At 35.1% G+C, this 24,780-nt stretch overlaps 1 protein-coding gene across 5 annotated transcripts in view; it reads right to left on the bottom strand.

The window, feature by feature from the left end:
- Positions 1-24,780, bottom strand: part of ARMC8 (armadillo repeat containing 8) — a 109,075-nt gene that overhangs the window by 59,081 nt on the left and 25,214 nt on the right. The window contains exons 1-6 of one of the 5 annotated variants that reach the window (XM_079155018.1): positions 20,996-21,068; positions 14,784-14,828; positions 9,814-9,885; positions 6,903-7,045; positions 6,704-6,801; positions 3,169-3,261 (exon numbers count right to left, since the gene is read on the bottom strand). In XM_079155018.1, coding sequence (XP_079011144.1) covers positions 3,169-3,261; positions 6,704-6,801; positions 6,903-7,045; positions 9,814-9,881 — 402 coding nt within the window. In that variant the 5' untranslated portion in view covers positions 9,882-9,885; positions 14,784-14,828; positions 20,996-21,068. Of the gene's footprint in view, positions 1-3,168; positions 3,262-6,703; positions 6,802-6,902; positions 7,046-9,813; positions 9,886-12,176; positions 14,757-14,783; positions 14,829-20,995; positions 21,073-24,780 lie in introns of those variants that run through there. The other 4 variants (XM_079155015.1, XM_079155019.1, XM_079155016.1 and 1 more) reach the window with 4 other exon arrangements.

Raw genomic sequence — 24,780 nt, 5'->3', positions numbered from 1 at the left:
CCTCCTCTCTGAGGCTGTATATAGGACTGGGTAAAAATAATGGCAAGGAAAGAATCTCTCTCTCTCTCTCTCTCTCTTTCTTTCTTTCTTTCTTTCAAGTGGCTGAACCAACTGGGGAGGAGAAGCTATTCTTTGGTTCTTATCAAGTCTCTCTCTTGTTTTTCTCCAAATCAACCTGCACATGCCTGCAGGTGGTGGTTAAGATGGCAGCATTCACCTGGACAGAAATCACAAGCCCTTGCAGTCTTAACTTCCAAAAGACAGGACTCAGAAATCTGAGTAACTGCTTAGGAAGTGGCAACAATTTATAAGTTATAATTCTAATAAATATTATCCCTAGCCTTTTGTGATCCTTAATACATCAGGGAAAGAGTTTCAAAGATACAATTATTATTAGTTCATACAATAAAAGCTTTCATAATCTCTCTTTTTGTTTTCCCTCCACAAACTATATTGATATAATACCAGTCTATGCAAATTAGTAATGTCTTATCCCATTTAATTGTAGCTAAGTAGGCTCCTTTGAATATGTTCTATTACAAAGTTTGTTTATTTTGCATCTAGGTACAAAAAAAAAGAATGTGAAAATACGAGGTTTCTATAATTAATGATAATACACAAATCATCAGATCAGTTGTTTTCAAAGACTTGTTAGTATATCAGGGAGAAAGTTAATGTTGGAATTTAACCCATTACTATTATTACTGGGTTTATAAACAGTATAATGATTTTTGAAGTCTAGTTATATCTCAGAACACTTAAATTTGGTAATTACAGCAGAAAATGATAATTATTAGGTTAAAAGAAAGCTTAGTGAGGCAAATTTCTCTGATAACATCTTCAATGCTGTCAGTGGCATCAGGGTGGCTGTAAATTATTATTCTCAGCAAAAGTTTCTGTCCAGTAAAAGGTCTAGTGATTTAATTGTACTCCTTTATCTATGATTTCAGCTAAGACAACACTGAGAAATTTTGGATGAGCAAATCCAAAAGTGTTGAGATATTCCTGATGAGTAGCCCTGAAGGCTAACTGAGTTTTGGCTTTGGGTATGGTATTATTCAAACTTCTTATAATTTAACAAAATAATCTGATATGTAGTTATTTTTCCAGGTCCAATTTTCTGGAATCACTGTGGTTATGACTAGTAGATGTCATGCTCTCTTGAGCACTCAGGAATAGATGCTGAAAGGATGGTTATGAGGCATTGAGTTCTAAAATATCATCTTCTACTCACCTGCCAGGGCTGGCTATAAGACTTCATTTTATTGTCAGAAAATTCTGTATCTCATTCGTTTTAACTCCTTTTTAGCAAATGAATTGCAACAAAATTTCATTTTCTTAGAACGTTTTCTTGCCCACCTCAAAAGATGAATGTAGTTGGGCATGATGGTGCACACACCTGTAATCCTAGCGACTCGGAGGCTGAGGTAGGAGGATTACAAGTTCGAGACCAACCTCAGCAACTTAGCAAGGCCTAAGGACTTAAGGAGATCCTGTCTCAAAACAAAACACAAAAAGGGGGCTGGGGATGTAGCTCAGTTAAATGACCCTGTGTTCAATCTCTGGTATAAAACAAACGAACAAAAAAGATAAAGGCATTGTTTGCTATTCCTGGTTTTATGAGCTAACCTACACATTGTCAAAAGAATCAAGAAGAGAAAACTCAAGGATTTTTGGCAAAAATCTTAATTCCTGTGCCTTAAACAGAGTAAAGAGGCTGTGATAATCAGCTAGGGTTGGAAGGGGTTTAAATGATTAGATTTTAATGTAGGCACTTTTTCCAGGACCAAGTGATCTAATTTTCATATATTTGGGGGAGATGTTCTGAAATCAAATGTGACCTTTCCACTTTGGAATGTATGTTCACTTCTCTTAGCCCTTCTTACCTCACTTGGTATCTGTATTATACAATAGGAAGGCAGCTAATGCCATCCTGAAATACTTAACAGAATTCTCAGAAGATAACCAATTATTTGGTAAGAATTAGAAACTGCTTAAAAATTAAGAAAGATCTGAAGTCATCACCATGGCTACCAAAATAAGTACACTCAAAATACAATCTATGAAGCAAAATAAGTAGCTACTTCATAGCACTCTGCAATTTGGGTTTGGAACCTAAACAGAGAAACTAGAGCTTCTAGATATGGGACATAAGGGTGATGCACCTGGAGGGTTATGGGCATGGAAGTTCTGAGCCCCTTCTCTCATACCTTTCCCTATGCGTCTCTTATCCTACAAGAATAGTGAGGCTGGCAATTCAGAAATGCCAAAGAGAAATCATAAAGTGTTTCTTTTTTCAGGTGAAAAGGTAAAAGTTCTCAACTTAACATGGAAAAACAAAAATTGTAAGCTGAAGTTACTAAAATCAATGACGAGCAAACTAATGCTCAGAGATGTCAGAAAACACACTCATTGTCCCTCAGTCATCACAAATAGAACTGGAATTTAAAACTGGGTGTTAATGACTTCAATGTACAAGCTCTTCTAATTATATCAAATTATCTCAGTTGTACTCATTTACCTCCACATACTTGCAATAAATACCTACCTGAGTATGTCTATAAAAAGAGAGAGAAAGAAGGGGAGAGAGAGAGAGAACACACTCAACAATGAGCAAAGAATCACACCCATTTCTTATATGAGATCACAAGAAGCCATTTCCAACAACATAGGAAACTGAGATTGTAAGGAAACAGACATGATCTCATGCTGTTGGTAACAGAAAATAGGACAACCTCCAGGCAGGACAATATGGGTAAAACTACAATTGTACATATTCTTTGATGCAATTCCATTTCTTATAAAATGTCTTCTATACAAGGTACTTGTTGGAGAACTTTTTTGTACTTTAGACTGGAAACAAACTAAATGTTTAACAACAGAGGACTAGTTAAATCAATTACTGTACATTTATACAGTAAAATGCTACGTAGCTATTAAAAAAAAAAAAGCAGAGAAACCCCTCGTATACTGATATGGAATAGCCTTCAAGATATGTTAAGTGAAAAATGCAAGATGTAGAATGGTATACACTACATGCTGCTGCTTGTGTTAAAAAATAACGGAAAAATATACACATAAAATCTTTGAGAGGACACACAAATAAGGCACATCTCTTAAGGGCAAGTAAGATTTTATATTATAGAAAGTATTTATTCTGGTTCTTACTTTACAGCAGTGTGAGAAGATCTGACAGATATACTCCTGGGTGTAGCGGGACCTGCTCAGCAGCGCCATGAGGTGCGGTATCACTGTGGCATCCTGGAGCGTAGGGGAATGAGAGCACAGCAACAAGGAACTTAGGCACTGTACGCACATTTGACAGAGTGCAGGCACATAGTGAAGCCTCTTATCTTAAAGGCAGTCAATCAAGTTTCTTGAAGGAATAAAGCAAAAGAAAAACATCATGGCCTTCAAAACAGTTGAGGCCAAGGACAAGAAAAGGGGCTTCAATATCCATCCTCGAAAACAAAATATAAGGACAGGAATTCTCAACAGCCCTCTTATGTGTCCTCATAATAAAATAATATCACATCAGTAAGACTAATAGTTTTACTGAGTTTCTGAACTCAAAATGTGAGGTGATTAATAAGATATACAGTATAAGGAAGTATAGAAAGAATTTGACCATTTTGATCTCTAAGATATATGGTGAGCATCAGTAACTAATCTCTCATAATGACTGCAGTTAGCCACTTGCAATCTGTACAATTTATATGATTAGCAATTTGTCACGTAAAACCCACTGGCTATTGCCTTCGCTGACACTTAAATGGTGACATAGGAAAAGAGAAAAATCAAACAACCCTCCTGCAGGTTCTTCAAGTATTTCTTTTTAATACAAAAGAAATTACAAGTTGAAAGGGAATCTGGCCTTAAACATAGATGGACTTAGCTCAAGTCTCCTAGTCAAAGCTGTCACAAGTCCTCAAGCTATGCTTCTCAAGTACAAATGTGCCTGCAAATTTCCAGGGAATGTTCTTCATGTTCAGATTCTGATTTTGTGTGTTAGACTGGGATCTAAGAGTCTGCATTTTAACTAGCTCCCCAAAGAGGCTGATACTGCTGATCAACAGACCACACTTTGAAGACCCTCACACAGAGGGCATCAAAGAAAAGAATGCCAAGATACATAAAAGAAGCTGGGCATGGTGGCGCACACCTGTAATCCCAGTGGCTCTGGAGGCTGAAGCAAGAAGATCAGGAGTTCAAAGCCAGCCTCAGCAACGTCGAGGCACTAAGAAACTCAGTGAGACTCTGTCTCTAAATAAAATACAAAATAGAGCTGGAGATGTGGCTCAGTAGTAGAGCGCTCCTGTGTTCAATCCCTGGTACCCCCCAACCCCCAAAAAGATACATAAAAGGTAAGTAGAAAAATAGCAGGCTGTTGATTCCCTAAAAAGTGAAATGTCTTCCCCTACTTGTTATAACCTGTGTGTTATACAAACAAAGCAGTTTAAAAACACAACAAAAAACCTGAAAACCTCAGAGAAAGTTAGGTACTAAATACATAGAAAGAAAAGTAAGAGAGAAGATGAGTTTCAAATAGGGTGAGGGGAGACAGTAGTTCCACTGGCAGAACACAGGGAAGCAGAAGCAGCCAAGCTAGAACAGCAAGTCAACAGGAGATAAAGACGACTATCAGACTCCTAAAGCTATTTTTGCCTTCATCCTTTCCTTCACTGCTCTCTCATTCATCCATTTCAACAGCCTCCATTCTATTTCTTTTCACCTGCTCCCTTTCTGTCAATTGTGTTCATATATCTGCAGTATACAGATGATTAAACAAGGAAAAGAACAGTTACATAACTTCCCAAAGTTACCCATTGATAAACAGGATTTCAAACTAGAAACCCTGCTCTCTTCTAACTAGACTATCCTATTCAGTACCTACGCTGCTGCAGCAGCTGAGTCTACACTTAAGCACTGCTCTCTGTTGGTTCCCCTGACACCTCTAACAGATTCCCATCAGACTCTGAAGTATAAAATCTCTGAGGCATAAAACTAAGATGTTTCATAATTTTGATGATTTCACCCTCTAAATTTAACTTACCTGGGTCTTAACTGTTCTGTAAAAAAGTTAAGTTGACCTAGACAAGAGTTTTCCAAACTGTACCATGATCCATTAGTGGGACATAAATCAGTTTAGAGAGCGAGGAAGGAGTCAAATTAGCTGATTAGGATTACTTTCTCCCTCTCTTACCCTAGGGCTAGGGTGGGTGAGAAATTTCTAGGGTAGAGAAGACAGATGATTGGTTTAATCTCTTTGGAAACATGACAATATGACATCCAGAAAAACACTCTGACACTTACTACAAAGATCAGTCCAAGAAGCAGCAGCATTTGAATTACCTGGAAACTTGTAGGCAGGGCAAATCCTCAGGCCCTACCCCAGTCTTATTATTCAAAAACTGTGCAGGTGGGGTCCAGCAATCTGTTTAACAAATCCTCCAAGTAATTCTGGAACATGGTCACATTTGAGAACTATTGTAGTAAACAGTCTAGACTTAAGAGGCACAAATCCCTCAAGAATGTCACATAAAACCCTGAGGTATAAAATTGAGATGCTTCATAACTCAGTTCCTAGTTTGTGAAGTGACCCACAAAGCTCACTTGGAGACCTTATGTATCATTGAGGCCAGAGAATTACGTGTCTGATGTAGGCAGGATGGACTATGGAGTCATGTGCCATATCTTCTCCATGCGTGTTTTCCCTGTGCCTCTTGTTTATGTTCTTGAAATACTTATAACCCTTGATTATGAGTAAGATTTCTGATTCTGTGTATCCAATCAAACAAGTGATTCTTTATATGAGCTCAGAGAAGCATAAAAGGCATTATTTGTTTTTAATGAGAAATAACAAAATAGAAACCAGAGGACATCACATTTGTGGAACTGTGTTGCGATAGTTGTCTCAGGATTCACATACACAAAGTTATACATATGTATACTGAGGTAGTAAAAATTATATTTTAGATAAGTGTTTTAACAACATTAGTCTAGGTAATTTTCACTACGAAAGTCCCATCAAAACCCCTTCATAGTCGCTGAGACTTTTGAAAACCACTAACTGACTTCAAACATCTTTGGATTCTCTTCCAGGTATGTACTACTTCTAGCCTGTCAGCCTACTCTCCTGCAAGCTGGTTTTGGTTTACCTCTCTGGCTAACACTAACGACACCCTCCCCACATCAGACTGTTTTGCAACTGCCTCACACAGATCCTTCCCAGAATGGTCTCCCACCTCTCCAATTCTCTACATCTTATCTATTATTCAAGACCTAGGTCAAATTTTAGCTACTCTACAAAGCCTACTTTCCTGGACTTGAAGCTAAAGTGAGCAGAACTCCCTATCACTCATTTAACATAATAAAAAATCCCTTAATTATACAAAGAGATAAAAATGGGTCTTTTTAAAATTTTTAACAGCTTGTAAATTCCTCAAGGATCTGAGACTATCTTCTTTTTTTATTCATTTGTTTTGTGGTGCTGGGGATTGAACCCAAAGCCTTGCATATTATAGGCAAATGCTCTACCACTGTTCATTTTTAAACAAAGCCTAGAACATTTAATACTTGTAAATAAGCAGGAACTCAAATACTTCTTGAGACTTTTTACATATCACAGCTGTGAGTCTGAAGATAATAAGCAAATAAGCTTTTAGTGAAATAAAACCAATGACCCCAAAACATCCAAACTCACTGTATATAGTAGCTCCTCTGGAGTGACAGGACTGGTGAAGATGGTACGCAGGCATCGAAGGCAAGCTTCAATGAACTTCAGGTCAGGGGACAGTAGTCCTATTAACAGAAACTATATGTGAGATTCATCTTCTCAACCAGTACTTACAACACTGCAAGCTCACTAATCTTTTCATGTGTGAAATGTCCTCCCTGCATACCTTGTAGTAAGGCAGGGATAATATGGCAGTCCAGCAGAGACTTGACATTGTTTTCAGTACCCATAGCAAGACTTCCCAATACCACTGCACATTCCGTTTTCAGCTCCGTGCTTGATGTTTCTTGCTGAAGCAAATACAACAATCTAAAAAGAAGGAACTTGATAAACAAAGAGACTAAAAGAACAAAAGTAAATTAAAATATTGTGACAAAGGAATGTGATAAAAAAAAAAGGCTACCAATGCGTTCCACATACTAAAATTATATTTGGTTGAGCTTATTTGAATTTCTCTGGGTAATGGTTATTTATTTATATTATCTGCCAATTCAATAAAGAAACATCTGAAAAAATCTAGAAGAGATATTTTTCATTTTGAACAGGACTATCATGTGATCTCAGAGTTTATCAAACTGTAAATCTGAGGGTTGTGTACAAGTGGTATCTGCAGAACAAGCACTATAGTCCATGTTACCTGCTACTTCTTGGTGGGTCTTTTCAAAACTTGCCAAGTATTGCTGGATCACAGACTCAAACTAGAAATCCAGAGCTTCAATGTTTAGGTGGCAGAAGTCTAGCATAGAGGGAATAGTCTTTGTGGAGTTTTTCAAACCAGGAAACCTTTCTTCTCTTCAACTTTCCCATTTGGGGACTGAGGAAATCCTCCCAATTCCACTGTAGCCCAGTTTGCAAAGTAACTAATCTCCAAATTCTAATGCTCCATTTCTTATGACCCTCTCTTTTGCATTCTAATTTCATGCTCCCTAAAGCACTATTTAGATATACTGCACACAAACCCTAAGAATGGATGCTGTGAGCTTTATGGTTACTAACGTATACATCTGAGGTCAGTGATGTTAAAAACATTAAAACCATTAGTCCTGTATTTAAAAAATAGAAAATAGGAATGAGAAAAATAAAAATATTTTTAAAAACTTATAACAATTTTGCAAAAAAAAAAAAAACCAAAAAACAAACCTTGGTTCTAAGTAGCAAAGGCATAAAGAAAGTCATAAACTGTTATTGTCTGCCAAAAGGAAGCTGATAGGTCATCAGAAGAAGAAACCAAATGTTCTATGATAACTCAAGAAACAACAAATTTTCAAAATCAGATTTTTTTTTTTTTAAAGAAGGATTAAAAACCAAGCAGGGACAATTCTACATAAATAGAGTCATCTGATCCTTGATGAAGCTGCCAAAAACATATTAAAGAACAGATAGCCTTTTTAACAAATGGTGCTAGGAAAAGGGGATATTCATATATAGAAGAACAAAACTAGATCTCTATCTCTCACCCTGCACAAAAGTCAACTCAAGAATCAAAGACCTAAGAATCAGACTGTGTTCTGAAACTTCTGGAAGAAAACACAGGGTCAACACTGTGACATATTGACACAGGCACTGATTTCCTTAATAAAACTCCTAAAGCTCAAGAAATAAAACCAAGAATAAGTGAATGGCATCAAGTTAAACAACTTATGCAGAGCAAAAGAAACAAGAGTGTGAAGAGACAATCTATAGAATGGGAGAAAATCTTTTGCCAACTACTCTTCCAACAGATAGTTAATATCTACTATATAAATATAACTCAAAATACTTAACAGAAAAAAACCCAATAACTCAACTAATAAATAGGCAAATGAATAAATGAACAAATACAAATGGCTAAAAATGTATGAAAAAATGTTCAACATCTTTAGCTATTAGAGAAATGCATATCAAAACTACATTGAGATTTTATCTCACTCCAGTTAGAATAAAAATAATAATAAATGCTGGCAAGGATGTGAGGAAAATGATACACTTACACATTATTTGTGGGATTATAAATTAATATAATCAAAAGACTAGGCGTGGAACCATTATATGATCCAGCAATACCACTCCTTGGTATTTATCCAGAAGTATTAAAGTCAGTGTACTATAGTGATACATGCAAACTAATGTTTATAGCAGCATAATTCACAGTAGCCAAATTGACGAATACTTAGACTTATGGATAAAGACAATGTGGTGTATACACACAATGGAGTTTCACTGAGCCATAAGAATGAAATTTTGTCATTTGCTGCTAAATGGATGGAAATGGAGAATACCGTGCTAAATAAAACAAGTCAGATCAGAAAGTCAAGGGTTGAATTTTTCTCTCATATATGGAAGCTGGTGGTTGGGTTGCATAATAAAAACGGGGATCTGAAGAAAATAAGAGGGAGACCAATAGAGTAGAGGAAGGGGATAGAGAAAGGAGGAGGAGAGGGCGTGGAAAGTACTGGGGAACAAAAATCTACCAAATAATGCTATGCCCATGTATGAATATACCACAATGAATTCTGTTTATATATACAATAATAATGTGCTAATTGAAACAACAGTAATATAAGATCAGCAGGGTAGAACAAGCTGGAATAAGTCTGGAGAGGAGGGAAAGGGAAGGTACTGGAGAATGAGACTGACCAAATTATGTTATGTGCATGTATATGAATATGGCTTAATGAATCCCATTATTACACATAATGCACAAACAAAAAATAAATTAAAAAAATAAGCAGAGTTTTTTTTTTCCCTCTTTCAAAAATGTCTTGAGAATTCTAATAAATTATCCACTCACATAAAAACTTCCAGGGCTCTAAAGAGATGGAGAAGAAATCATCAGGCAGGTATATAGTCCTATGTATCTAACAAACTCTAACACTGCAAGGTTAATGATCTTCCTGAATTTCCAAAGAGTATTAATATACTCACTTCTTAGTCCATTCTCTGGAGATGGTTCTTAGAGATGGTTCACATATGTCAAAGTATTTATTTTTTAAAATACAGATAAAACAATATAGAAAAAAGGGGTATTGTGCCTGAGAATAAGAAATACATTAAGAACTTAGCAAAAATGGCAGAAAGGGCATAGACAGCAAACATACCTTGGAACAGCTCCTAAAACGATGAGGTTGGCTTTCTGTTTGTTGTTTCCAATTACAGCATTTTTCATGTCTCTGAATTCAGGGGAAGAGAAAAAGGTATGAAGTATGTTGAGACATCACAGAAAAATATAAGTATCAAAGATCAATTCATTCCACTTTATCATGCAACAAGCTGGGTTGGCAAATACAGAAATTAGTGACAAAGTCAAAGCATCGGCCCTTTTTCACCTGGAGTACTAGAGAGAAGGGACTGAGAGGTGCTAAGTGACTAGGAGCTGACAGAAAACTAGTGTGGAATGTGGCTAAGACTTCCAATACAGGCAGAGTTGAGTTCTAAAGACGACCCCAACCCTTTGCATATAAAGGAACACTGGACACCTTCAGCATACATGGCTCGCGGTCCTGTTTTATTGCTTTTTAATGGTTGTTTTAGAATTTCCAATTCATCATTTAATTTATGACAAACTTAAAGTGATATTTTCATGTGTTAAGAGCCTTGCACGTGTACTTCCATTTCCTATTCTTTCTGCTACTATTGTCACACACTTTGATTTTAAAATTGGATGGAACCAACATAGTACTTTGTTACCATTTTGCTTAAGTAGCCAACTATCTTGTAAGAAGGTTAAAATATTTTAAGAACCACTGTAATATTTCTTATATATTCACCAGTATTTTTTGTTCTAGCTATAAAGAGCTGTTTACTTCACCAGAAGTAAAACTCTATTTCACAATAAGAGGACCTCTATCAATTGGTTCAGCAATTCATGATTGGTTACAAAGGACGTGTTGAGAAAAAATGCACAGCTTAAAACAAACCCACAACTACTAATGTTTTAAAAATACTTCCCTGATTAGTCAGCGCTATTTTAATATAGAATACCCATGGACTCCTAAATAGCAGGAGTTCTCAAAGTGAGCAGGAGGGCATTATGGCCCCAACAGGCATTTTAGAAGTTTACAAGAAAGGCAGGAAATTTCTGGTGATGGTTTTACAAAAAGACAGCATCTTTTGCATAGTTCAAAAGAAAACTGAATTTTTCAGTATTGTGCTTCTCCTGACAAAAAGAGGGAGATATACTTTATATCAAAAGTTAATCACTACGGAAAAACCAGTTTGGTGGCGTTTTTAACAGTCAATACCACATATCTATCATCAGTCTACATTTGCAATTCTTGCATTCATACTATCCTCACTGAGTTTCCTATTTCAGTTAGACCTAAGCATTTACATATTGCAACGTAATAAATTATATCTTTTTATTTATATTTTTATATTATAAGCAGATGAGACATTATATTATTTCAGAATTATGTGTATAAGCAGGTTATATTTCTAGGAATTTAATTTAAAATACAACAAGAGACACTACAAAATATTTATTTAATAAGGGGAAGTCAGGTATGGAAGTATTAAGATCATTGGTAGCACTGCAGTTTGGAGCTCAACCATTTCTTTTACAACCCAATAAGTTCCCAAATGCTGATTCAACGTCCCTTTTTACTTTCCCTCTTTTAGCTAGTAGAGCTCTATAATACGTAGGAATTTTTTGACAACCGTGAAAGTTAAAATCTCAAAAAGTTGCACTGTTTGTAAAACATAATCTTGTAGAAAAACGGGGGGAAACGTTACTTTAAAAAACTACATACGTATTTACAACACCAAACACATTCACTGACATTTAAAACTCTGGTGATGGGCTGGGAATACAGCTCAGGGGTGAAGCAACACCCTGGGTTCAATCCCCAACTGGGAAGCAGGGGAGCGGAGGAAATAACAATCCTTCACAATTATTATAGAAACTACTGCTATGATAAGGGAAGTGCTGAAAGCAGATTCTCCCCACACGTTTCTGAATGGCACTTTTACAAGCCTTGAGTCAAATACTGAAATTGCCTGTTCTTTTCTTCCATTAGCTCAGCATCTGCAGATAGGTCTTACACAGCTTGAGATATCCTCTCTGTAAATTATCCTTCAGGCTTCTATATGGTTTACAAGAGATAAGTAACAATAATTTTTTCATCATGGGACTAAACCAAATGAAGTTTATTGAAGCTTTTACCATGTTCTGACGCATGATTATAGAAGGTTAAGATAGCAAAGTCTCAGGAAAAGCGTAGTTAGTGATGGGTTACATGTCCAGGTTCCTGGCTCCTATGGATGCCTCTGTTTCCTTCTTACCAGGCTTAGTTCCAATTCATCAGCTTAAAGATCTTAACCCCACAGCTATTCATTTACTTTCATCATCTTCCTTCTCATACTGCATTCCATCTTTACTAAATGCAGTGCATTCATCTATCCAGCAGCTATCTACTTAAGACTATTTTGGGGCTGGGTTGTGGTTCAGTGGTAGAGTGCTCACCTAGTACATGTCAGGCCCTGAGTTCAATCCTCAGCACCACGTAAAAATAAAATAAAGGTATTGTGTCCACCTACAACTAAAAAATAAAAACATTTTTAAAGGAGTATTTTGTGCCAGGCGCCATTCTGGGTACCCTATTACAGAACTCCCCACCTTAATATTTTCCCATTCTTCTCAAACTAAGCAGAAATGAGGTATCTGTCTCCATATTCCCTATGAACCCATTCCAAACATCTGCAACTGTGCTAAAGTGAACAATTTTATAGAAAAAAGCAAACAAAACCAATTTTCCAGTTCTCTTAATAATTCACAAAAGGGACATGAAGAGGCAGCCAGTGGCTATAGACTAAATGCAAGCTGAAGAGAACACTTATTAGTAAAATGAATAAATGTCTAAGGAAAAAGGAATTCTTGTTTTGGCTCTGGTAAGAAAATATAACTATGCTCATTAGTGGGGAAAGAAGTTAATGCCCAGCAAATAAATTCAATTCAGTTGTTATTATAAAGCAATGCTAGTAGGTCATTTCTATGAAAAAGTTAAAACCAAAAGAGACAATAATCACCACATTTCCCCCTTTAGCAGATCTAAGTACAATGTAGTCTGTCTGTCTCTCTCATCATTCCTTATCCCCTTCTTCATATGATCCTCTGGCTAACTTTATTCATCCTTCCAGTATAAACTTAGGTGCCAACATTACTTCCTCCAGGAAACATGACCCAAGACCTCAAGGTCTAGACTAGGTGTCCCTCCATCAGAACACACTCATCACTTGTTAGGATAGAAATCTGTTCATCTTTAGCAGCATTAAAGTAAATCTGGTCTGGAAATATCAGGGAAGTTACTATCAATGGATCATTAATTATTATGATTTAAGAAAATGTACCATCATAGAAATATGTAATTTTTTTCTTTTTGCCACACTGTGGGGATTGAATGCAGGGCCTCACGAATGACACTGAGCTACGTTTCCAGCCCAGAAATATGTATTTTTTTTAAAATGCAAAACTCAGTTCTATATTCCTTAAAGCTTATAAAATATGCTATAACCACTTTTATTTCCCCTTCCTTATAATTTTTTATAATATCAACCCCATTTTACAGATGAGGAAGCTACAACTCATGCTTAAGAGATTTTTTCTTTCAGAACCCCATACTAAATGACAAAGTCAATCATCTCAACCCATGTCTTTTCAGTCACATGATTTTTGCATGACCTCTAGCACATCAGGCATTTATAACAAACTCATGGAAAAGGAATTTGGTAAATTCATTTCCTTCTTCACTTTTTACATTTTTATACAAAATAAAAGTGTATCTAAGCTTTACTCAGGCATCCTTTTCCCAGGAGATGAATGGAATATAACCTCCTGCCTATCAACTTTTGATGTAGAAAGGAGATGTCCTACTTATATTCCACTGAAACTCAACTATTAGTTTTTGAGCATGGGACTATAGAGGGCTGTATGAAGGATACAAAAACATCACACGAAGGGATGCCTGACCTGACGAGTTTACAATCTCCTTGTAATGACAAAAATAACACTAGCAATGTAAGGCAGTATTATGTTATAAACTGAGTGTTTATACAGACAGGAAAATTTGATGGTTAACAGATTTTTGAGGCAATGGGAGGAACTAAAACAATGATTAAAAATGGTCAGGACTTGGATAAGTGGATGGAGAGGGAAAAGGAAAAGCCTTTCACCGACAATTATATTAGAAAGGAACATAATCCTGCTTGTTTCTTGGGCAGGACAAGGAACCTGATCTGAAAGGAAGGTTAACTTCAGGGAGTTACTAGGAAAGTAACAGGGAGAAGGGACAAACTAAAGGGAGATGGATTAAAGAATGATTACGTTTCTGAACACTGAAGTGACGTGAAGGAAGCAGTGCCTAAGATAAGCTGAATGTGGAATGTATTGGCATGCTGATAAGAATAGAGTCAAGAGAGGGACCTAAGAGGGTAATGCTTCCCTTTATGGTCCCAAGGAGACTACGCTTTATTACCATCATAGTAGTCACCAAACTATATGTGGACTGCCTCTTGAGTTATTTGACTTCTTCATTAGACGTTTAAATTCTCCAGCCCAGAGACTACATTATTCATTCTTAAATACCCCCATACTAGCACAATGCTTGGCACTTGGCAGACACTTAATAATGTTTGTTGAAGGAATTAACCAACTCCCCCTGGGGATCTGATTATGTGAGAAAAATTAGGTTAATAGCCACTGGAATCATTAATACATAGGACATTTTGAGGAAGGAGTTAATAAGATGACTCAATAGGTACAGGAAATTTTTTGTGGCATATCTTGAATGACTACTTCATGTCTAGACACAGAAAACACTAGGAAGCTTAGAGACAAGGCTCTTTCTTGACTTGAGACACATTAAATTATCTTGAGGTAAGATAAGAATATCCAGGTAGAAAGGCAAAAAAAAAAAAAAAAAAAGTATTCAGGATATCCCATTTTGTGGGGATGAAATAAGAGGAGTCAATATTAAGAGGTTCCAAACACGCATATGTCAAGTAACAACTTCAGCTAAAATCTAGACAGAATCTTAAATTTGCACACTAATAAATGGACTTATGAGGCACCCACTTTTACATGCAGGTTAAACTTTCTACTTCATTTCCTTTCTTTGCTCTGAAAGAGATTAATTAGAGAAAAAAGTCTCAAATATTAAAACATACACAAAGTCTACCACAGTTATGTCTAAATTAGAGAATTATAAAGTTGATCAATGCTGAGAGAAAGTAAACACTAAACTATGGCATTAAAATAGTAGCAAAAGCTAAAGAAAACTGAAATCTCCAAGAGAAAGTTGCAGTCAGGTATAAGCATATTTATTTCATAACAGTAAAAAATAGCATAAATTTTAACTGAAAACCTATTATCCTCTAAAAACAAAATTATCTTTAAAAGTATTGAAGGCTGGAGCCCCAAGCTAAAGATCAGTAATATTATTTTCATTTTGAAACAGTATTACCTTCCACTTACCTGAAGCTCTTGTTTAGAACACTGTTCTATAATCATGTTTAGTCTAATTGATATAAAGTAACCAAACATTATACTGGAAACTGAAAACTACAATTTGATAAGTAAACAGTGAACACACTGTTCATACAATATTTGTCCATAAAATAGGAGGAAAAACCATACTTGTGGGTAAGTAATAAGGTTACATAGAAAACAACCTATAAAAATGATCTGAACTTTGAAAATTACAAATGTACTCAGGTTCTGCCCCTGCAATTATTATAAAGCTCTTTTTGGAGAATGTAGTATCAAAATACCCAGTACAACAAGCTCTCTGTTACCAAGCTTGGTTGGGAATGAGGTATATATACTCAATTCCAATTAAAGAATATTTATATTCATACTAATATTCCAAACTAATAACTGGCCGTATGTAAATTGCCAATTTAAAAAGAATTTGATAATGATGATCTATTATTCAAACAAAAGTTATTTTTGCAGAAGGCTTCAATTCAGGAAGCAAACATTTTACAGAAAACTCAAGTTAACTTTGGTATTTATTGCATATCTACTTACTAGATGTAGAAACCAAAAAGACCTGTGAATTGACAGCAATTCAGTTTCATTCTTTTTTTTTTTTTTTTTTTTGTACTGGGAATATTGAACCCAGGAGCACTCAACCACTAAGCCACATCCCCAGCCCTTTTTTGTATTTTATTTGTCTTGTTGAGTTGCTTAGGGCCTTGCTAAATTGCTGAGGCTGGCTTTGATCTTGTAGTCCTCCTTCCTCAGCCTCCCAAGCAGCTGGGATTACTGTGTCCAGCTCATTCTTATAAATTCTTCCATGATGCAAATTTTTGGAATACATGTAGTTTCAGATACAGTTCTGACTTGCATAAAACCATCAAAAAACTACTGTAAATATTTAACCTTTCTTCTACAGCATCTTATGGCTCCTAAAAAGTGAATGCATAAATTTTAAAATTAAATACTGACTCTGAAATTAGGATATTTATTGTATTTAATTCTTTATCAATATATGAATATAAATCACATTCTCCAAAAATGAAGAAATTTAAAATAAGTGCATTAGTCATGCCCAAATATTTTTGTAGCATATTAATATTTAAACAATCATTCCAAAGATCATAAAAATGTGTTAAATGTTAAAGAATATTGTGGCAGCAAATAAGTGATTTATATACATGGAAAGATATATACACATAGGCATATAAATATATAGCTATTCTATGTTCAAAGTTAATATCACACATACACAAAAACAAACAGCTCATCTGTATGCAGGACTATCAATATGATCTAACATTCTGGAAAATCCTGCCACCCTTTTAACCATAATTCTGACTAAATTGTTTCAGAATATATAGTTATAAACAAATAAGACTCAAGATTACTCTATTACATCTGATATTATCATTGACTTTGTAGACATTTACTTTAACAACTATTTGGGGGGGGGGGGGCTGGTGATTGAACCCAGGGAAACTTTACAATTAAGTTACATTCCCAGTCCTTTTTATTTTTTGTTTTTGAGACAAGGACTCACTAAATTGTACTGGCTGCCCTCAAACATGCAATCCTAGTGCCTAAGACTCCCAAGTTACTGGGATCACAGGTGGCATGCCTGGCTACTCAAAACACTTTTTAGAATTACAGATTAAATGTATTAGGGGATAAGCCTTTTAAAGATATTTCTTTTTCAGGATATTAATTTAGAATTATCATAAAACTTAATCTTTTAACTTAAAAGTTCTCAAAACCCTAATATTTCATTTTATAGAAATTTATATCTTTAGCTCATGTAAGAAAATGGAACCTGTTTATACTGAAACCAGAGTTGGATCATTTCTGGGACCAGAAAATCATTACCAAAATAAACTCGTTTCATCAGTACACTAAAATACTAGAGAAGACACTTTAGAAATGGATTCTTGGTAAAAACCACACAATTCCAAAGTATCTGCAACTGCCTGTAAATTAAATCAAAGAGAGTCTGGTTGATTCTGTTTTTTCTAGTTTATTCTATTTATTGATTTGAAAGGACAAATCTGGTCACATATGCTTCTATCAGTCTTTTGCCTTTTATCATGGGAATATTTACAGAGGGCCACATAAGAATATCTGTCAATCTTTTCATTATGAATCAGTAAAGGAAGAACCAGATCAAGAGCTCTAGTATGTTTTGAAAGACACATACACTGCACAGTATTTAAATAACTCTGACTCATGATCTACAAAAGCATTTGAAAAGCATTGTTCTTCAATTATGAGATTTAACATGGCTGAACCAATACCATAATAACCTTACCATAAACTGTCCTACAATTGTTTTTTACAGTCACATGCAGATCTCTACATGAGAGGAAGCCCAGAATCTGCAATGCAGGGTAGTTCATCCAATATACACACATATTCTTTCATGCAGTTACAAAGGCTATATAGATCATGACTTACACAAGTGACCTCCCTTTTCTCTCTATTCATATATCACACCACACTTAATAATCTATTCAGTTATGCATATAAAATTTTGCTCTTTAGAGAAAAGAACCTGTACTCACTTCAGCATATATACTAAAATTGGAATGACAGAAGATTAGCATGGTCCCTCTGCAAGGAAGACATGCAAATTCATGAAGCACTTCATTAAAAAACAGAGAAAAAGACCTGATTTTGTATTCAAACCTTTGATACAGTAGGATCATTGAAGTTTATGCTAACTACTGTACCAAAAAGGTTACTTTTTGATAACTCCCATTCTTCAACAACTGAAAAATAAGCAGTTCTGATGTTGAATATTCTTCTTGACTGATTGGGTAAAACACTCCTGGGCGATATGGGTTATCTACAAAAACATTCCCTATGTTTATGGGTGTGGCTATGGCTGTAATTCAGTTGAGTAATTATAAATGGATGAAAACACATTATTTACCCTTGATTTCTTCAATTTTGTTTTTTTCTGTTAATATGTTATATGTTTTTGATCTTTACTGATAAAAATAAAATTGAATGTAGCTAGAAAAATGACAAAACTTTAGTTTTAATTCTTTAAGCTATAATTCTTGTCAATTCTTTTATGTCCTTCCAGTTGGATATTTTGGACTTAAATAAGATTACCTCAGTCTGTCTTTTCCTTGCCTAAAATTAGCAACTACCTTAGTTGTTCACATTCTGCGCTTACCTCTCTTGCCTACCTATTTTGTTCTAGTAATGGTCTCTGTGTGACTCAATAGATGCATAAGATACATAAAAAGGAGAAAAATTGGTCAACTTTCTTTTCCTAAGTATCATTTTGGTTCCATTTTCCTTCTATCAATATTGCATTAAAATTACTTAAAAATAAATAAAATGTTTAAAATATAATTTATTTTTCATCCTAAAATTAATTTTTGGATAATGATGTTAACTTAAGAAAAAATTGTCAGAAAGAGTAAGTATTTCTACCTAGAGAAAAGGAAGCTTTGTAAAATCATACCAAATAAACCTCCATAAGGCCAGCCATACTCTGACATAAAGGAAAAAAATGCTGGGTAATCTGTACTTTTCAAACTATAAACAGATTTTAGTATTGTATGTAGCAATCACATTTACTAGAATGTATTATGGTTTTTATTCTCTTATCTAAGTCAAGAATTTTATTCTCTTATTATTTTATTCTCTTATCTAAGTCAAGAATCTAAGTCCCTCTCTTTCCTCTTCTTCAGTTCAAATTGTTTTATGTTTGATTCTTTAATTTGAATTTTCCTTTTAATTCTGTGCAGAGAATTATCTTACTTTTGAAGTTATTTTATCTTGGAGCTAAGAACAACTAACTAAGTGTCAGCTGGTGGGTATCCACAACACATTTAGTACTGAATTTTTTATTTCTGATTTAATTCTCACAAACACCTGGCAAAACAACGCTTTACAGATGATAAAATGAAGGGTCAAGAAAATTAAGCAATTTGCTCAAGCCCACAGCAAGGAAAGGACCCCAGTAGGAAATGCCATTAACCAGGGATTCAACCCACTGTTGTCCAACGCCAAGTCCATGTTCTTTCCATTCCAACATCCCTTAACATGAACAGCCTTTCTTTGTCTGTCTAACTGACAGTTAATTGTGTCTGAGACTTCATAATTATTTAAGAGTCACGGAGGCCACACTTTGGTTGCTTCATTATAATTTAATCTTTCTCAATGTTCTTTTGTCTCTTATTTGATATTTTATCAACTTTTTAAAAGTTATAGTGTTCTTTGGTAAATTAAAAATTTCTCAAAGTGACAATCTACTCATATCAGATACAACTCAGTATACAGACTTATCATGAAAAATCTTTGATTAATAAGTAGCTTCCTCCTAAACAACTATACTAGTAATAGTACATCGCCATTTATTGAATACCATTTATTGAACACGTAATGATTCTAATGTTCTCAAAGTTTTAACTACTGGTAGTTATTTAGGATTATCAATATACAAAGCTGTCTGGCTGTATGTGGGGAATGCCTGTCTGGTCTCAGGAGAAATGTTAAATTAAATCTACCTTCTCAACTAACTTGCTCAAGTAGGTACAGTCCAAACTGATTTAATTAAATAGAAGGGTTTAATACCACTTTTCCTGGTAATAATCAAATATGTCTTAAAAACAGCAGACTTAATCATCACAAAATCTCCCAGTTAAGGAGACAAAAGCAAATAATAACACAATAAAAAAACAAGACATATCTCTTATTGTTTCTGTAAACAGAAGACATAAAGATACATCTTTATAAAGTGTCAGATATCTTAGGTGGTCCCAGGCAGCTCCTCACCTTCTCTTCCAGCTCAACTTGAATAACCATATACACTTATTTTGCCTCCTTTTACAAATTCACATCTCCCAAACATCCCTCCATTTTGCCTTTGGGGCACTGGGAAGCTTTGAATACAAATTTCAATCAGAAGAAATTTCTACAAATAAGGCATCCTAGCCTTGCATGATTGAGCAAGAGTTAAACTTAAGGTATTATTTGGCTGACAACATAAAGAGTAAGAGAAGAAAAAAGGGGTTCACACATTTCTGTCTCACTGCTACCACAAATGCATCTCATCTTCACCCTATTTTGCATCCTTCTTTCTTCAAACACAGTTCAGGCCTGTGGGTTCTGTGTGTTTCTCATCCCTTAGGAGAATTTAGGTTAGACCTTTTCCCTTAAAACTAATGTGTTAAAAACATACTGTGCTAAAGCTCAAAAGGAAAGAGAATATACCTTTCAGTCATTTGAAGTTTTACCCCATTTTTCCTACTTCAATTTTTAAAAATATAATCACCTCCAGGATATTGCTTAAAAGTGTTTCTTTTCATTAAACATGATGAAATTTTGGAGAAAAGAAGGGCATTTATCTTATCAAGAGTGTATTTAAATTTTCTGATGCCTGTTTTTTAAATTCTGATATATAAAATGTCACTGGGAGACCCAGAGGCAGTTGGTGAGTTAATCAAAAAACAAAGCACAACAAAACCTACTAACCTATTCTCCCACTGCTTTCCAATTACAAAAGATCAATTTTATTTTCTGGTTTCTGTGGATACTAAAGTAGCAAAAATATTCTCCAAAGGAAAATTTTTAAGTATAAAACAAGTATTCTACAAAAAATGAAGATATAATTATCTAACAGATAATTATTTATAGTAAAATGTTAAAAGTCATGAATGTCAAGCAGTCTTTTTAAAAAGAAGCCAAATGGAAGGAAAATATTATAACCCTGCATTTTCAGAATTATAAAATTTGGCAGATTAAAACATGAAAACAAACAAGACTTTTTGATAGACTCTTAAATACATACTACTTACATGACACCTTGTAGAACTTTCTGGGGATCAGGGTCAAATAGCCTGTCAACATAGTGGCGACTGCTAGCTGTTACTTCCTAGAAAGTGGGGGAAAAATTATGACATCTGAAGCCATGCAAATCACAAATTCATAGTTATCACCCACAACATCAAATAGCTATATAATCTAACTTAAGGAAGATGCAGCAAGATTTCTATAAAGTATCATTTGCCTCCTTACTATGTGGGATACTTAAGCAGGTGACTTTTCTCTCTCAGGTAGCAAAATAATTGGAAACTGCAGTGTTTAGTTCAAGATGCCAAAGGTTTTTTTTGTTTTGTTTTGTTTTGTTTTTTGTTTTTTTAAAGCAGATTCGATTTCAAAACTTGAAAGTCAATGGAAAACTACAAATTTTGGAAATGAAACTGCAGAAGAGTCTGGGAAATTAATATAATTACAGAGTACACAATAACTTTGTTCATTTTAAGGTTAGAATTAGAGGGAAAATAGTAAACGTATTTTGTAAATACTTCATTATTCTGAGAAAAATGTGACAATATCAAAAATAATAAGTTGGAGAAGAAAGAAGACATCCAGTCCTCACTAAAAACAACTGAACAGTGGGACCACTGTGGCAAGCCCGCAAACTGTCAATAGAACAACTGGTCATATGTGCTATGAAACCAGTTAAGTTTCTTCATAACTGTTGGATGTCACATATGTGAGCAATAGATAGGAGTATTACTTTTGTTCAGTATACAATGAAGGGGAGAAAACCTGGCTCTGGGCCAAGAAAAGGGTGCAGGCTTCACCGTAAGCAAGCAAGTACAAGTGGAAGTCCCTTAAAACAGAGGCAGAGGCTTCAATGCTAGGAGGCAGATATAAGCAAAAACAGTAACTGCAATAATGAACTTGACATACCTTCTCTGAAGGAAAACAGTTCAGAAGTAGGGTGATCTATGGGTCCAACAGAGTAATCTATTTGAACTGGGTAAAGCTGCGTGAGCGTGAAAAGTTACAAATATAAAGAATAAAGGACAGAGACTTACCTCATTTAACTTGTATGTGGCATTTGCCCTACTATGTTATTTCTTGAATATCTATTTTGGTCAGTAATACTTTCTTATATTAATTTTCAATACTTAACATTATTTAAAACGAAGAATTTACATTGAAGAATAAGGGGAGAAAAGATTTTTGTCCCTTTGCTCTTTCTGATGCCTCCTAGAATATGCTTACACACTGCTACCACCCATTAGCAATAAATTATTATAGGAAGAAGGAACATTTTCAGTTTACTCAGAATCCCAATTCAGTAAAAGAGCTCATTGCCAAGGTAGGGTGCTGGTTTTAACTTCTAAGTCACCAAAATTAATTCTGGAGAACTACACAAACTCTAGTGTTCTGATAATAAAGTCATCAAAATTAGGGCTGCAGGTGTAGCTCAGTGGTAGAGCATTTTCCTAGCATGTATGAGGCACTGGGTTTGATCCTCAGCACCACATAAATTAATTAATTAATTAATTAATTGTGTTCATCTACAACTAAAATTTTTTTAAAATTAATATACATTTTCATACTCTGAACTTGCTAACCCAATATCCTCACAGGCAACTCAAAACAGTTTATTGCTTTTAGTATGAACTCCATCTATAAAGACCAAACAGCAGAAGCAAACAAAGAGAAGTTACAAAAAGTACTGTGCCCACCAGGGTATCATTAAAGCACTTCTAATATAATATCTTTTCCACAAAATAAACAAAATCAGAGTTAGAAGAATGATCATTAATTATCTGTCCTAATCCCTTGGTTCACAAATAAGGTTTCTTATGCTCTTCACCCAAAGTCAGATCATCAAATGTTAAATAAGGGCAAAGCTAGTGTAAAAGAGAAAAAAAGCATATCTGTAATATGAACAGGTATGTCTTGTCACTGTGTATGTTTGTTTTGTTTGTTTGTTTTAGGGGGGTACTGGTGATTGAACCAAGGGGCACTTAACCACTGAGCTCTAGCCCCAGGCCTTTCTGTATTTAAAATTTTGAGACAGGGTCTTGCTAAATTGCTCACAGCCTTGTTAAGTTGCTGAGGCTGGCTCTGAACTTGTGATTCTCCTGCCTTGGCCTCCAAAGCCACTGGAATTACACAAGTGTGCCACTGTACCTGGCAGTATATTTGTTTTCTTGACTTTCTAACACAATAAGCTCATCTGAGCATTGCAGATCCTTAGCCTCTTTCCTATTTAGGGACTGATCTTTGATTTTACTGTTCCCCACATTTATACCCACCACTCTACATCTTTTGTCTCCCAATGTGGTTAAAATATCAACAAACAAAGAGGAATGAAGGGAAGGGTAGAGGAATAGGAAAAGGACAGACAGTGGAATTAATCTGAAATAAATTTCCTATGAACATATATGACTACATCATAGGGTACGTCCCACCATCATGTGTATCCGTAGAATGGGGTCCTAGTTAGAATAAGATATATTTCATGCTTATATAATTATATCAAAATGAATTCTACTGTCATGGATAGCTAAAAAGAACCAATTAAAAAAAAAAACGAAGTAACAAAAGAGGTACTATACTTGGGTTCAAGACATATATCTTAACACAAATTTTCTCCATCAATAGCAATTCTGATTGCTCCTCTGTGGCCTGGTTCATACAATACAACAAGCACTGACTGGGTATCTATAGCAAGGCAGTGAGGAAAACATTAAAGATGAAAAATTTTGTAAAGCACAGTCCCTGTCCTCAAAAACTTATATCCTGTTGTAATTGTGTTCCTACTAAGAACGTAAAAAATTGGTTTTAGAAAATGACTAAGAGTATACCACAATGGACAAAGAAAGAAAGAATGGGTCAGTTATAATTTATAATTACAGCCACAGGACATGTGAAGCCAACACACTTAAACCATCAGCAAGTATACCAGTTGGTGGCACTGAAAAACAACAAAGGGTAGACAGGCCACCATAGAATATATAACATAAAAGGCCCACACTGGAGATTCCAGACTGCCTTTTGTTCAGAGTTATACTAAGTAGCAAAGGAGGGACAAGAGGACATTAAGGCAGAGTGCTGCATTTAAGAAGCTTACAATCTGTAAGGGGTCTGCATGCATACAAAAATGTCACTTAAGGTAGCAAGCAAGCTCAGGGGATGTGATCCCTTATTCAATTTTATTTTACTCTGTGCTTTTGCCTAACACACTCATTCATTTGTATATCTATATAGGAAAATTCTTGCATTTTATTGCTTTCCTTTGTAGAACAGGTTACTTCTCTCCTCTACCTCTTTTTACTTTCAGAAGGTACCTTGCAAATGGAAGAGCTAGGTACAGAAGACAATCCGTACAGATACTAAATAGGTTGGCAAAGGAAAACACTTCTAAAAGGTACACTGAAACAAAGACCCAAGGAAAGTGAAGGAGCACACTGTGCAGCTATCTGAGGGGAAGAACTTTTCAGGCAAAGAAAACAACAAATGCAAAGGTTCTAAGATGGGCTTCATCTGACATAATCAAAGCAAGGGAGGCCATTAGAGCTGGAGAATAACCAAAGGAAAAAGCAGTAGGAGGAGAGGTCCAAGAACAGAGTCAGAGGGTAAAGAACTTCACTGTCCAATACAATAGTCACTAGTATCAAATGGCTTTTTTTTAGCATTTGAAATATGGCTAGGAACTGAATTTTGTTAATTTTTAAAACATTAATTACAATAAAAATTTTAAAAACCAGTAGTGGACTCAGTGATTAGAAAACTTTTAAGGCTACTTGGAGTTACCTGGGCATGTGAATCTACT

Source organism: Sciurus vulgaris (assembly GCF_902686455.1).
Source record: "Sciurus vulgaris genome assembly, chromosome: 10".
Taxonomy (NCBI): domain Eukaryota; kingdom Metazoa; phylum Chordata; class Mammalia; order Rodentia; family Sciuridae; genus Sciurus; species Sciurus vulgaris.
Note: the sequence above shows the minus strand (reverse complement) of the source record. Positions and strands in the feature narration are given on the sequence as shown.